Source organism: Anopheles marshallii, chromosome 2 (genome assembly GCF_943734725.1).
Source record: "Anopheles marshallii chromosome 2, idAnoMarsDA_429_01, whole genome shotgun sequence".
In the NCBI taxonomy this organism is placed as follows: Eukaryota; Metazoa; Arthropoda; class Insecta; order Diptera; family Culicidae; genus Anopheles; species Anopheles marshallii.
In genome coordinates this window covers 8069905-8086502 of record NC_071326.1, presented here as the reverse complement: position 1 = coordinate 8086502, position 16598 = coordinate 8069905, and the positions used below count along the sequence as shown (strand labels likewise).

Below are 16598 nucleotides of genomic sequence, written 5' to 3'. Positions count from 1 at the left end.
ATTCGCATCTCATCTTAACGCTCCAAATCGCACACCCGCTACAGCGGCTGCATCCGATGTAATACCAGCCGAAAGTTGCGTAAGTTAAGCCCCGCCGGCCACACCATCTGCATTATGGGTGCACGCGCCTGCCAAAATTACCATCTCGACAGCATGCCGGCGCATCCCGAAGCGCGCAGGAGTCGTCTCCGCACCCGGCGCACGGACCTTCTGCACCGTTTGACTATCGTCTCCATCGCCAACTAGTAGGAACGCGCGAAATGAGAAAAGCTTATCGTTTGATTACCGCTGCCATCACCGGTGCGCTGAAATCGCTTTGCCGCAGTGTGCATGGGTATGGGCGGTTTGGGGGTTTTTTATTGTTTTGGTCCGCAAAGCTCTGATGACGCAAGCGGACGAACCGCTTTTGCTTGCACAGCTTTGGAAGTTAATGCTGGTCGTTAAACTCTTCTGCTCAAGCGACAGCAGCATCTGTTGCATAGGTGCAGTTTTGAATATTTATCCTTCCTTCCACTTTCTTTCTAGTTTTTGGGTGGTCTTCACAATGCAAACTTTGCCTGAGATCGCTCATCACCCAATGCACGTTGCTTGTCCAACGGTTACATTGCAAAACGGACAAACAATCGAAACCCCAACATTCGTTACATGCACACACTTCGATGACGTGCAAGTCAATTTTTTGAAGGTGGCAGTGGTTAATGATGCCGACGATATTGGGTATTGGCCGGTGTACCGTAAGCGGTGTAATTGTGTCGATCGTAATGAGGCAATAAAGATTTTCCCACAGGGCGCCAATGAGTGGGACATGGGCAAACCAAATAAGAGAAGAAAAAAATCCTCAACAAATGTACATCTCACTCACCATCACTCGCGAGTGGTAATTTGAAACCGGGACAGCAGTTGTAACCGACAGCTCAACCCCTAACTGGGTCGATTAAATAGCAACTGCTTGCCTAAGTGTTTCATTCGCTTGCCATTTAACCACACTGCTTAAAAGCACCCTCTTAAGAAATCAATCTCCTGTAGCCGTTGCGAAAAACAAGGCCGTTTTTCCAGCAGCATTCAGCGCTGGTTGCTAATGCGGTACTTCCTACATCGTTTCGCTTCCTTCCGTTTGTTATGTTTACGTCAGTTTGTTTGCAATTGCTTCATCTAGCTCGAAGCTCATCCGACCACAAATTGCAAGTTCATTCGATACTTTAGTCAGATCGTTCGCAATACTTCTCCGTTGCACACTTCTGAGACGTCACATGGATTTGCAGCTAGCGTTGCAACAGATCGATTCGCAATCGATTTCCATCCATGCCAGAAAACCGGACCGCGTCAACCGGAAAGAAACGAATGCGATGAGGATGTTTGATGATGACATTTAGTTCCACCCGGTCTGATGGTCGAGAGTGATCTTGAGAGGGAATGGCGTTGAATAGGCGTTATGGTCGCTTTAAGCCATTGCAGGTGAATGTGCGCTCAATTGCCGTGATGGGGTAGGGCCACCCGAGCCCATCATCGTTCAAGGTTAATTTGAGCGCATGGTATGCAACTCCACGCTCTTGTCCAATTCTATGGTTATGGTTGCTCTTCAAGAGCCTTCGTGTCACATTAGCTTGGAAAGACGCAACAGATCTCCGCACGCTGATCTGATCTGATCGGTGCGGACGTGGAGCAATGTGTGGACATGTGCGAATTTGACGCCCTTGGAACGTTGGTTCGGACACTCCTGTGAACTTGCACGTTCGTCGGTGTTTGCAAACAGTTCAACACAACCTTTGCCGGTTGCTTCACTCCCGCCGGCGACATTGGCGATGAAATGCACGCCGAACGAGATCACAATTGCGTAACAGTTGGGTTCGCTCCCTGGCATGGCCTTTAGTATGTACACGTTAGCATTTCGCTTATTTTACCCCCAAAACCATCTCCAGTGGTTCATCGTGGGCAGTTTGTTGTCCGGCTTACGAAAATCGAGTATTCGTCGGCTTGCGAAACCAGCAAACACACCAACCACCATTCGGTGAACAAACTATGGACAGTTCGTTCGGAACCGTCAAACCAGTTATTCTTTCGTTTGCGATCCGGGTTCGGCTGGGGAAGGTACCACAACAACAAGGGAACGGCTCCTGGCTCGAAGTTGCAGCACCAATGCTGTGCAGCAACTCGGTGAGAAAGGTCTCGGGCAAGTGTGCTTTTTAAGTTTTCCCTTTTTTTTCAGTGGCGTGTGTGTTACGTAAATGCGGATCGTTTTTATCTTTGTCCGCTGCTTGCTGGGCAGCAGGAGGTTGTACAGGAAGTTTGCAGCGTTATCCGGTCTATGCCTAATCGGTAATCGGCAAGCTTGTTTCTTTCCCCACCAGATGGATCCGGTGTCCGGTGTGGATGTTTTAAATTGTTTTTACTTTTGTCTACCAAAGTTCACTATTTGTTTCCTTTCAACTATTGGGGCGTGTTACATCACACGAGCATGAATCGAATGATCTATTAGTGATAATGTTCGAATTATTTGGGATTTAGAAAGGTTGCACAATGGTATGGGTCCTTTATTGAACAGTATGTCGTAATTCAATGTTCGTTTTAGATATTCATTGTAAATGATGTTGATATTCACTTACCCTTTTTATTAATTAGGGTAATGGAATTTTTATCTTAAATCTCTGACGACAATGGAGACGCAAAATGCTACAAAAATATCTTGTTTTCACATAACGTTTTATAAGGAAAACAATTTTAGCAGCTTTGGCATTTTAACCCTATGCTAATTTGACTTGTCAATTTGTATGAAAATTTCTCAGCGAATAAGCCTCCAAACGACAAAACGTATATAGAAAAACTAATGAAAAGTATAATCTGACCCAATAACAATCACAATTAAAATTTCTTTAAAACAAAAAATGAGAGAATTGTCTACTAAAGTTTTTTTTACCTTTTCTTTTTATGTAAAATTTAAGGTTGCGTGACGTAAAATTATGTAATTTTATTGTAATTTTTATAATTTTAGGCTACATGAAGCATTGTTTTCGTGCAATTTAAAGAATTACCCTGTTTCTTTCTCACAGATTTTATGGCTCCATAACATTATACTGCTCGACAATGACATCGTCTTTCGGGCGCTGATCTCTAAAACACTTTGCCCCTAAATGTAGACTATAGGCATTACGTTCTATAGTCACCACACTGCAAAAATAAGTTTTGCGCGTTTTGAATTTCCAACGTCGTGATATTGCTTTTTTTTATATTATTATGTATTTATTCTATAGCAATCAGTGCAATTTTTAATCAGTCGTCTTAAGACAAAAAAAACACATCTAGCAGCTATTGTTTCAATAAATCTATAAAGTTTTTATTCTCTCAATGTAGGAAACGCGATTTGGCGTGAGTAAAACCAACAATGGACTAAAATTTATTTATCAAGTTTGTTATTCCTACTTACATACTTTCAGTCAGTCAGTGTGTATTGGTTTGTTTGTGCGCAGCCGATCCGAGCTGCGCCAACTTAACGTATCATCAAACTGTCTAGTTTAACTACAATCACCTTGCTTAGAATAATCCTTACGCTACAGGAAGCGATGGTATTTACAGCGTGAAGCAGCGTCGTCTTTCCTTCATCCTAGTCGTCACAACCTAGAAACGTTTACGCGCTTTTGTTGGAGTGTAAAATTTGGCATTGGAATTCAGGACTATCGCCAGCAGCTACCTTCATGTGGGTAGCGACCCAATCCTTCCTCGCTTAGCTAACAACGGTTTCGTTAGCGCAGGGCGTGATGGTGCTGGTTGCATTTACCAACTCAATCGAATCTGTTGGTTTGGCATCGCTTAATGTTTCGTTGGAAAACTGCTGTCGCTTCCCTCGGCGTGAGTAGCCCTTCTTAAGCCACAGTTCCTTGATCAGATCGGCACCCTTCTCACCGATCATGATAACGGGTGCATTAATGTTGCCGCTCGTGATGCGCGGCATTATGCTGGCGTCGATAACGCGCAGCCCTTTGATGCCGTACACACGTAGCTTCGGATCGACGACTGCCCACGGATCATCCGGAGGGCCCATTTTCGCCGTGCCGGACATGTGATAGATCGTCATGGTATACTGCCGGATGGCGCAGTCCCAGTACTCGTCGGTAAACTCCGGCAGATGGCGACAGTTCGGTACCTGCTTGCTGTGGAACCGTGCACCGAACCGCTTCATGGCCTGCGTTTCCCCGAACGCGATCGCAGCCTTTACTCCTTCGCGCAGTACCCCAACATCGTCCGGATGTGTGAGGTAGTTGTGGTAAAGCAGCGGATAACGCAGAGGATTACGCGACTGTAAGCGAATGAATCCGCGGCTTTTGGGACGCAACATCATGGGGAAGACGCCGAACACATCCTGGTTGTTGATAGAGCTGAACATGTCCTCGTAGAACTCATCCTTAAGACCGTGCGCTTTCTTCACCTGATCGCCACCGTCCGATGGGGTCGAGGCGCTGGTCAACATGAACTCAATATCCGGCCAATCGTCCGTCTGGTTTGCATACTTGGTGCTGATGAAACCGACCGCCTCCAGCCCGATACTGCTCGTCAGTGGCCCGTCCTCGGTGACGGCATATCGGAGCGCCGAGTTCAGGTTCACCAAACGGTTCATAATAACCGAGATGGGTTGATCGATGCGGAACACCAATCCACCCACAGCGATATGGTCCTGCAGATTTTGTCCCACACCGGGTAGATCGTGCATGACCGGCACGCCGACACGTTCGAGATTTTCCCGCGGTCCAATACCGGACAACATCAGCAGATGCGGTGTACCGATAGCTCCGGCCGAAAGGATCACCTCGCGCGTTGCAAAGGCCTGGTGCGTTTTGCCTTCGCGTATAAACTCCACACCCAGCGCACGGCGCGATTCCGGATCCAGTATGACGCGCGTCACGTGCGCGAACAGGGCAACGTGCAGATTTTTACGGTTGCGCACCGGCCGCAGGAATGCTTTCGAAGTACTGCAACGCGTACCGCGGCGCATCGTGAACTGGAAGAAGGCAAATCCGGTCTGCTGCTCGCCGTTAACGTCCACTATATCGTAACCCATCTCTTCGCCGGCCTGTAGGAAGGATACCCCGAGTGGCGTCAAATATGGAGCATCTTGTACTTGCAACAGCCCTCCTAAAATGGGACAGACAGAAAAAGAGGTTGTAAGAGCAGCTCGGAAAAGTTTGATAACATGGTTTTGTACCGCTTCGCTTACCTGTTCCGTGCTGTCGTTTATTGCGCGCCAGGTAGGGGTTCCGTTGGTCTTCCGACTTGCGGAAGTACGGCAGGACGTCCTCGTAGCCCCAGCCAGGATTGCCCAGCGCCCGCCACAGGTCGAAGTCGCGCTTATTGCCACGAATGTACAGCATCGTGTTGAGTACCGACGAGCCGCCGAGGACCTTGCCTCGGGTCCAGCAACAGCGGTTATCCTTCATCGCCTGACATGCCGTCTTCTGTGGCTGGGTTCTGGGGAAAGAGATTTTGGAACAAACATGAGAATCTTCCTTTTATAGACACGAAATCTAATCCCACATTTGTTGGACGTACACCAACAATAGGTAGATACAATAAAAATGTCGATCATCGAGATGTATTGTTTGCGACTACTACTGATTGAGATTGCGACTATAAACACACACCGACCTAGTTTGGCAGGTGTGATTGAGGTTAGGAAACAGCTTGTGACCTTTGTTTGAGCCAACGGCAAAATGTGCTTAATCCTTTTGTGCTGTTACGTTGAACGTTTGATGTTCAAAAGGAAGTTCTTATGTAGGAGATTGACTCATCCAATTCGAATAATCCATTAGCAAAGAGGCTTGATTGATAGCGTGACTTCAGCAACAACCTGAAGCAACGCATCACACAGCTTAAGGTCGCAACATCGCATGATGCGTCCTCGTCTATCATTGATGAATTGAATTAACTTAAAATTGAAAAGAATGAATCATTTATTATTTTCTTGAAGACTTATCCTGCATTAAGGGCGTAGAGAAGTTGTATTTCAAGTTTTTTCGAACTTCAAGTATATTATGTTAATCAGTCGGAAATGTGATGTCCAAATATGAGATATCGTTTATAAAGTATCGTCTTCATTAATAACAAAATGTTTATTTGAATAGAATTGATCATAAAGTCGTTTGACATTTATTTCGAATGTCCTCCTCCGGAAGTTGTACGTAGGGAGTCACTTTTGAGCCGATGTCCAATCATCTCCCACAAAGTGGACCACCTCGGTCACGGCACCAACCGGCATCGTACCATAAATAGATCCATATGCAACGGTCATCGTAATGACTGGCACAAATGGACAACAACGGTGAGGAAATTTGTCTCCTTCGTGCGTCTATTTGTCATATTAACGCTTTCGGTGGAGGTGGTTTGCTCGCGCAAACAAGTCAGCTGTGGGGGCAAAGTGTGAGCCGCCAAGCTGCATCATCTTTACTACCGGGCGGCATGTTCAACACGGCGTTTGGGTGGTGCGCAGGGTCCGGGCGCGCTCGTCACAAGTCTCTCAAGGTCGTTACCCATACGCGACGTACGTAACACACAACCCAAACAACCGGCCCAAAAGTTTGCGTAGACGCCGGTGACTGGCGAGTTCGTGTCATGTTGCCAAAAGTTGCTCAAACCTGGAAGAGGGGCAACGCGCTTCCGATAAGGCTAATTTCGTCGGCTGAAAGTTGCGCCGCAAAGTCAGCGCAATGCACTCGTTGGTCTGAAAGGCACTTGTCCTTAAGTGTTGAGTCGCAAGGTTTCGTTCCGGAATCTGAAGAGTCCGGTTGATGTGCGTAATATTCGATCTAGGTCATGTTGACCAGTGGATGCATCAGATTTTGTGCAAGATGTGTACCAAATAAATTAACATTTTTTCTTCTAATTTACACTTAATCAAGGCGTTGTACATACTGGCGGCAGATGAAGGCCTCTGTCTACTCGAAGAATAACGCTACCGCTTCTAATGCAAGGTTAGACGAAGTTGTCGGTTTGCGGTTCTTGATTATTTGTAGTAATTTCGGGTGATTAAATGAGTGACATTAGTGTTCGAGTCTTTGTGAGGACCCCTGTCGCTACCGGTAACTACCGTCTTCGTTACGCTGGTAAGTGTTGCTTGCCTGAGTGTGTGATCCAGTGAGGGTACCCGTCGAACGAGTAACTCTAGTGCCGATGCATATACCGTCACGTACACAGGCTTTTTCAACCTTGGGCAAAGCTCAAGCATTTCTTCGCATGTCCCGTCATCCGCCGTGTAACGATGAGTATGAGAGTAAAAACCGACCCAACTATCCGATGCACCCACCACGTGTGCACACGTGAGCCGTCGTTGCGCAACGTAAAATTGTGGCAATTTGTAGCAGACGATTAGCCGCACAAGAAGTGCCGTTCAAACATTCTTGCCCGGTGGAGGATGCTGTTGAGGGTCGATCTTGAGGTTTCTTGATCGTGCCCTCGTTTCACACCGATCACAACAATGGCCGACGTCTTGCTGGACATGGATGCATGGGGCGTTCGTTTTCTACGCTACCCGAAGTGTCTTATTTTTCAATTAAAAATTGTCTTCTTTGCCTGCTGTGTTGGTTGCCTCATCATCTTAAGTGGCCCTTCGGCCAATTCAAACAGACCGTACCTTCGGATGAAGCTGTTGCTTCCCTCCGTGACATGTCCGCCCTTTTGTGAGGTGCCGCCGGGCGCCGATTTCTATCGTCTTGAGGTGTCAAACCGAAAATTAAGAATATCATTTTCAAAAGTTCAATCATCGTTCACCCGTATTGTCATCGGTGATGATGTTTCTTTTCGTCCGTTCGACCTTGTTCTCCTTTGCCGCTATCGCTTTCGATCCCGCTTGTCAAGTCGCTCAAGTTCAGGCCATCGGCAGGTGGCAAGCGTGCGCTAAATCACCACATCGGATTGGAGGCTGAGCAGAAATTGAGTAGGAACCAATCCATTACGCGCTCGATCAGCTTGCTCTCGGTGGAATGGGTTGCGAAAAGGTGCGCCGATCCCACGATCCATCCACCGAAGGTCGTCACGGTATGTTCGCCTTTCTTTCCATCTTTCGTTGGCGCTCGTTGTTTACATTTTGGCCGATCAATCTGTTCGAGCTCCCGGTAAGGGGCAGAAATATTTTAATGCTACTTGTTGCTCAATAAAATGCCACGGCGTCAGCGTTTGTTCTGGGGGCAATTAAATAGGTGGCAAATGCGTAATAATCGAGCGCACTAATTATGCTTCCTTGTTATCAGGTGATTGTGGTTGCTATTCAGGACAGTCTAATGATCTAAATTTTACACCATTTTTTTCCCCTATTTTTGACAATACAATCCACAGCTCACCATTCTGCGCACCGGTGCGAGAGCAGCATTGGCAGCTTGGTGATTATGTTCCGGGGCCCGGGAGTCTATTTCAGGTGGGAACACCCAATCCGTCAGACATAACGTGCCGTTCATGTTTGCGTGCGCTTTCCGGGTGCAACGTTAGACATTACGTTGGCAGTGTGCTTCGATTTCACGCCATGGTATTCAGTATTCTACGAGCGCATCGCACAACCATACCCTTATGCAACCGACCACCACTAGCACGTGCTGCTCTGCATCTGCAAAAGGGAAAGTGATTGGTGTGGTATCGCCGTCGGCTTAACAGAAGCCCTGGAGAAGCGCTGGCTACAAACCTTGCGCGAAGTAAAAGCGTACCGCTGCACCGTTAATTGTTGAAACCTTGATGCAAATCAGTTCTGGCATTGTCTAATGGCAGTGGGCTTCGCTATATCTTCCCCAATTTAGGGCGTAAATAACCGTAATATGATTAGGGATAGTGGTAATTGTTAGTTAGATTGATTCTTCTGCTTAAGACATAATTTGTGATGAAATTTGTGCAGTTAATCAATATCAAAACTCTACTCGGAACCTTCCTCATAGCATATCATTATTACATCTAATTGATTTATGAAAAACCGAGGAGAAATCAACGGTTCGATACATTGCTTACTTCGGAACTCGAACACCCGTAAAACCGGTTCCATTCGCCAAGAAGCATGTTATGTTGAGGTAGGTCTCGGCGGACGGACAACGGAAAAATCCCCGATGGAGGTAATTTTCTTACTTTTCCGTGCCTCTGTATGGGTCCCAAATTTGAGCCCGATTGGGTCACGAGCTACAGTTTTATGGGCCATACAGTACAATAAAAGCACCAAACGGGTTGTAAACCGATACCAATAATTTCACCGTAAAACAATCTTCACCATTGCATTATGCATTGGGAAAGTGTGCGTTATCGTTTCACTCTGACACTGACTGGGCCGCCGGACCGTCCTTTAAAGCGAGTTTTAAAGTTCCAATTTAAAATCAGTCCAAATAATTGTTGTGCGCGAAAGAAATGCACAAACAACTTATAAGAAGCGGTACTGGGCGGAGGAAAAGTACTACGAATTGCAAAGATATATTTCAGGCATTATAATGACTTTTTACCCTTTGAAGCAAACGTAAACTGTGGAAGGTAATTAATGATATTGCGTTCGAGCTGTTAGCAAAGAAAACTTGAACAACTTTGGTCAAAGGTCTCTCTGAGACAACCTTGAACGTCATTAGCTTGCTCACTAAAACGATGTCTATTATTAGTGAGTGGCTGTTGTAAGGTTCTAATGTATTTCCAATGGCACCTTTCAAAAACCTTTTTTTTTTTTGAAACTAACTTTTTAATTTACTAAGCTCTGTTTTCGTAACATGCGAAAGGTTACTGATAGGCGAACCCACCATCATTGACTGTATGACACCAGTAAAACGATCAAATCATTCGAGAGGAAAGATAGACTTGCAATTCTTTTTTTGCACTCAAAAAAAAAACCCACGAATGAAGATGCAACGAGAAACTCGGCAAAACGTTGTTCCATCCCTGGGGGTGTGTAGCCGAAACATAGCTGACAGATCATCACAAGGCTTTTTTTCTGGCAACCTCAACCATTGAGTATAGTTCAAGTTCAGTTGAAACTGCCACGTCTTCAAAGCAATTGCTGCACTGCTGGTTATATGGTTCCACCGCAGGTCATGCTCTGTCCACAGTTGACCTCACGCCGCAATTCATGAGCATTATAAAACGTTTGCTTTTATTGTGTTTTTGCGTTTTGCACTTGCCAGCCCAACTATACGCGCCAATTTCATTCGTGAACTTGACATTGGCAGTAGTGTTAGGATTTTGGGAGCCGTTGCGTAATTGGCCTCTGGAGCTTAGAGGCACTAAAACGTCCACTACCCCTAAAACACCAACCAGGAAGCTGTAAATCTCACCTTTAGGAAGTCATTGCGTTTAATAGTTTCACTCCAAGGCATTGGCGCCGAATTACAAGACAACTTTCAACAACGTCCGAGACCATTTAAATGCCTTTGGAGATGAGAACTGCAGCATGCCTCTGGTGAGGTCATTTAATTCAACCCCGATCTGCGATCGTGAAGGCGTTATGTTGAGGTTAGAAAGGTTCACTGCTAACCTACAAACCGTACCGCAGCTTAGCTTCCTGCCTGGCAGCCTCCGGGCCAATGGTTTTACCCATGCGTGAGGTGTTGATCATGCGAGATAGAAATCAGTTTTCTTTAATAATTTTAAAAGCAAACTTATTAGCTACTGCTAGCTTGCTTGCTAGATGTAGATATGGTTCGCCAGCAAACACCAAGGTAGACGATCGTGTTGGATGTGCGTCTGAAATAAAGTATTGAACGTTTTGCCTCATTTTTTAACCTCAAACTTCGATGATCGGAAGGAAGGGGGCGTACAAGCCATTAAAAATGACTTAGATATTCTGTTCCGTTCGTCGTACGGTGGCTACCGTGGCACAACAAAACGGTGTGCGGTAACTAGCTGTATCCAATCATCGGCGCAAAAGCAACCTATCCGTAACCTTTCACATCCACTCGGCGTTTTTGTACGCGATTTGGATCGCGCGGTAAACATTAACGATCAAGCATTAAATATGTGTGTTCGCTTATGTAAGCACATTTATCGCATACGTTAAGGCACGTTGCTGAAGTACCCTTCAAGTAGCATCTGCCCGTTGCATTCACTACGACACGAAGTGCATGCCGGGCAGAGGCCGGCTTTGTTGGGCGAACTCTTGAGCAGCTCGTGACTCACCCACCACCAACTATCTGTGCGAGACCTTGTTGGTACTATCCCATTGACGGTTTGTTTTTATCATGGGCGTCCGATCGTGCACCGGGTGCATAAATGAATCGTTTGCTTCGGGGTGAGTGAAGTAACGGAATCGAACATTTTCGGGTGCCTCATGTTGGTGCGGTCGACATAAATTGGTTCCGCGTGTTGATTTTTCTATGAACAGCGCCTCTCCCTTCAACATCCAACTAGAGCGCGCCGGCGAGTTGACGAGCGACTAGCGGGAAAACGTTGGCGTCAACAGAAAGGCTTGCCATTTTGTCTGGTTTCCCGCTGTTTTGGGTGGCTTGTGACGGTAAAAATGAGTGTGCTTTTCCTCTTCCAAATTGGTGTTTGTGGTGATCTACATCAAGCGGTGGTGGTAAAAGCAGTTTCATCATTGAAGGATTTTTGGAGGCACGCAAAGGTGTTTCGAACGTTGTGATGGCAGTGGACTCATAATAGGCACGACAAAATTGTCGGAAATTAGAGATATCGTTAGTTTGTACATCTAAGCGGAAGTGGTAAATCATGTGTGTTTTTGTTGTGTGCCTATTAAATGAATACGTTCACCACTGCTTCCTGAGGAACTTCAACAACTCCTCCAACTCCAAAATCGTCTAAAATGTGAATCTTCAAGGGAATTGTTATGTCAGCAAGAATTAAATCTATAACATATGATGACTTCATTCTTGACAGGTAAAACATTACTGAAACCTCGATTCGATGCTCCATTGTGTTATTTATTACTAATCAATTCATTTTATCGCCCTCAGTTCCTGTTTCGATCATAACTAGTCGATTAAGATCGACATCTTGTTGTTCGGTGTCGATTATCAGGAAGACTTAAACGGCTGAACTTGATACTCGGATCAACCAAACCGGTGGGTGACAACTGCAACTCCTTGAGCTATGACATATGTCCAAAGGCAACTTTCTGGTCGGGGGCCTACTGTGATCTTCAAAACGCTGCCTTCAGCCCAAGTTCAATGTATCGCTTCCAACGGTGTGCACCTTCGCCGGCAATAAACGGCAGGGCAAACGAGTGGATTAGACGTAGCTCAAGAAAGGGAAACCCAAAAAACGAAATAAAAAAAAACCCCCTGAGCATCTACACCACGTAAAACCACCCCAAAAGGAGAGATGCCGAGGAAGGATTGGTGAGGTGCTCATGAAGATCTGGTCTGCCAAGCGGTTGTGTCGGAACTGTTTTCGGCCGAAGGCCCTCGACCTTTTTTCTGTTTAAATCTCAAGGTTTAGGCACGTGCATCGCTGTTTTGCACTTTGCCGGCTTTAGTTTTATTGGTTTGAATGTTTTTTTTTTTACCTTGGTAATGCTCTTCCTAATCTTCCCCTCCCTAACAGAGCAACTAGTTTTTGTGCCTGTATGGTGATGAAGTCACCCGTGTTTTGTACTTTTACGTTAGCGTTTAAAAGTTAGTAGCGCTATGTTTTCCCTATAATCGGTTGTGATTTTTGGTATAGCATAGTAAGCTGATCACGGGAACAACCATTAAGTCGATATTGGAAATAAGATGATGATTAATTGATCGATTATCAATCGATCGATGTATGGAGTTTGCTCTCAACAGCACGCAACTTCATTGCCTACCATCATTATGTACCGTACAGAGCGCAAAATTGTGATCAAGACCTTTCTCCGTAGCGATAATTATGCCCTTTGAATTGGGATACTCTCGCTTTAAGTACAGACGAAGGAATATTTCAACCTTTCCGTTCGTATGTGTGGCTTTTAAACCATACAATACAACAACTTGAACGTAGCCAGCGTCCTGCTCAGCTGGAAGCTGATGATGTTGGGATCGGATGTTCCGATTAATCGAACCATACGATAGCATAATAGAAGATCACCTTTACACACGCGAAAAAAACCCTCTTCTGTCGGATCCCAAACCACTTTTGCTGCCAAATCACATAGCTATATTCATAGATTCATCCCATAAACCGGTTGTTGCAGCTCAACTAACCTCATTTTTGATAAACAGACGCGTGATCTGATCTTGAAGCTCTCCAAATCAAACGGTTTTTGGAGGGCCGCCGCCGCACACCGGTTCAGGTTATATCGAGAAACGTTGGCAATACTTTGACCGCTCGTGTGTGGAGATGGGCAGGCAATGGCGAATCGGACATAAGGTCATGTAACAGGTTTTTTGGTAGTAAAAAACTGTTTTGATTAAATCACCTTCCTTAACAGACAAAAAAACTGCAATAGGTTGGTATGCTAAAATCGATAGTGAAACGGTCATCGCTAGGCTAGTTATCTGCAGGAGTCGACTGCAATAGGTTGATATGCTAAAATCGATAGTGAAACAGTCACCACGTAGCGCAACAGTGGACTGCAATAAAGTAATTCGTTTGCAAATGTAGACGAATATTTCGGTTGTACCGGTTTTCTATACAAAAAGGAGTCTTAATTATATGAGCGTAAATCAAACGATTTAATCTGTTGTATGTAGCCATGATTAGGCGGTTTGTTGAAGCATTCAGAAACATGGATTTAAAACCCTTTTAATCGCTTTTTTCAACAATGCTCCCAATCGAATGTCCTTCCGAAAAATATGTTAACATATTACCCCGTTACGCGATTACGTTAAACGTTCAGTGGTGTCTGCCGTCCAGTGTTGTCGGTCGTGCTGATGATTAATTATTTATAGCACAATGCGTATCGTGACTTTATGACACCATCGTTTGGCTCGCCCACTTTCGTTGGCCGTTCGCTTTCGACACGCGGAACATGGTGCAGCGTAAATTAATTCCACTTCGAACTAATTCGAATAAGGAATGCGCTTAGGGTCCTGGTAGAAAGCTTTGGGCGGCTTTACTAATTTTGGCAAATGTATATGTGGTGCCTAGCGACTAAAACGAAACACTTCCTAAGCGCGAGTAATGCCAATCAAACTGAAACAGAAGTATAATTCGATAATCTCAAATCGTATAGAGAAAAATGTGTTACCTTTACTTAACGTCGACGAAGCAGCATATTCTCAACTGCAGCATTGTGCAAATATTATGTCCAGCTACGCGATCAATACAGCGATCTCTAACAAAGTGTCACTGTCCGATCGTTTGGGCACTTAACAGAATTAATGGCCAATAATAAAAAAAGGATTGCATAATGGAGGTTTTACCGATAAATGCCAAAATTGACTAGGTTGGGTGAATACTTTGGCTTACTTTGGAATTTATAGACGGTTGTAGGTGCTGATTATAGTTGGTCAACACTGTATATGTTTGTTAAGAGTTGACCTGATCTGACCAATCGTAAAAAAAGGAGAATTTTCTTTTGTTCATGCCGGTTTATCGCTACCAAATATTGAAGCATGCAATTAACTGCCAAAATCATGCATAGATTATCATGACACAAATCAATCATTCATCGCTCTTGGCTGCTTTTGCCCCCGCCAACATACGATATGAATGAACCACTGGTCGTGGATACAACCCACAGCGGGAGTGCTTCTATCGACACCTTAAAGGTCGCTTACAACTCCTAAGTGATTGCGCTCGAAGCTATCGAAAATAACCACTTAACACTTTCCAATGTGAAGAAAAGCAGAACCTGACCAACCGATACGTTTGAGCGCTGCTTTTTGTATACACCGCCGCCCGTATGCAAGCGTGATTTACGCAACTGCACTTGGTTTGTTAATCTTGTGCCTCTCCCGTACCGCATCCTACCGGTGCGGGTTCGTCGCTTATGGTACGCTCAAATCAGGGTCAGTTCTTGTGCGCGAAACCACGCCGTCGAAACCTACGCCTGAGCCACAGCACCGAACATCATATGGCGAGCACATTTGAGTGTACAGCTGCCTAACCCAAGAATTGCATTTGATATGGTTGAAAAAAAAAGTGCATCACCTCCAAAGTCACCACGCTTGGCTTGGCACGCCACAGGTTGCCACGGCGACTTTCTGAAATTGCAGAACTTGCTTCGCGCATTACCCGCACTGCCATTCACACTACCGCTCAGCTTAGCCAGATGCATCGTGCCAGCGAATTGCACACTATTTGTGCAACAAAATTCCCTAACCACCCCCCGACGGTCCACCTACCTGTACTTCCAATCCAGCTTGCTTTTGTGCAGATATAGCGACAGGATAGGCACGTCGGAGACCTCGGTCTCGTGTCCGCCCGCCTCGAGCAGCAGTACCTTCCAGCCGCCTATCTCGGAAAGGCGCGAGGCAACGACCGCACCAGCCGAGCCCGCACCGACCACGATGAAGTCATACTCTCGGTCCACCTCCGGCACATTAAACGGTCGATTCTCCGGATCAAACAGATCGTAGTTGTAGTAGGCGAGCGAGGCGATCAGAATCGGTACTATCGCTAGCTTGCCGACACCGATAACGGCTGTGGCGGCACTAATCGCTGCCCCGACCGCAGTTGTTAAGCCGGCCGCGGCAGGTGTCGCTTTCAGTGCGGCACCCGCCAACAGCGGAATAAGGGTGCCAAAGGAGACTACCATTGTGTCTCGTACGGTCCGCGCGTTCCGGGCACTGCGAAAGTGCAATAGTTCGCCGCTGAAAAGTTCTTCTACCAGCTGGGACGCGCGGTTCGGATGATTATTGCTGCTGTTTTGTTGGTTTCAAAATTAAACCCCTAACCAATCTCGTTCATCATCCATCACCTCCCGTTGGGTTGCGATCAGGGTTTTCCGCGGAAGCGCCCAGTTATTTGCGAGCCACCATCAGCATTAATCACTACACTTCACGCTCAAACCACCCGATCACTTTCCAGCACACACACTCACACTTCCCAGACACTTTCACCAATTTTTCATTCGAATTTCGCTCGCAATAGAAATGGAGCTCCCGATTTTTGCGACTTATGTTGCGGATGTTTTCGTTTCACCTTCTGAAAAGCCACTAGGCCACGCGTCAAACGCTGCTTGAATGAGCGACCGATCGCACGCCAGTTGCTTTACTGGCACAAACTCCAACCAATCGAAAAAGATGCTCCCGTCCGAAGGCTGTTTTAGAATGAAAGCCTTCCGAACGATCGGATCGGACTACACAACACGGACACGCGCACCGACAGAAGGAAAGCGAACCGATCGCGTCGATCGACGACTGTGAACTGATCGAGTCTGCACGAGCCAGCACGTGGATTATGCAATTTCTGTGAGGTGCTGCGGTTCGGCCGCTTCAGCCAGCTGTTGCAAAGGCTCAACCGCTGTGCGTCTGCTGCTGGTGGTGGTGGAAACAGTGTGCGGCTGTATGTGTGCGCGAAATTCAAACCAAATCCATTGCATTCAACCGGCTCCGTATGATGATGATGGTTTCACCTTGTCGGCTGCTTTGTGTCACGCACGGAAAATGTGCTTCTCGGTTTTACGCTTCCGTCTGTGTGTTGAGGTGCGTAGCACAGAAATGGTGGTAAAAACAGGTTAGTGAAGTGTGTTTCTTGCATGATGTGACTGTGGAAAACGCGGCTGTCTCTCTTCGATGGTA

At 46.0% G+C, this 16598-nt stretch overlaps 1 protein-coding gene across 1 annotated transcript; it reads right to left on the bottom strand.

Moving 5' to 3' along the window:
- Positions 1–3718: 3718 nt before the first annotated feature.
- On the bottom strand, positions 3719–15613 carry LOC128719037 (glucose dehydrogenase [FAD, quinone]). The gene is made up of 3 exons (XM_053812656.1): positions 15201–15613; positions 5207–5457; positions 3719–5124 (listed from the first exon to the last, which is right to left on the bottom strand). The coding sequence occupies exons 1-3, from the start codon at positions 15611–15613 to the stop codon at positions 3719–3721; spliced, it is 2070 nt and encodes a 689-aa protein (XP_053668631.1).
- Between the last annotated feature and the right edge of the window lie 985 nt (positions 15614–16598).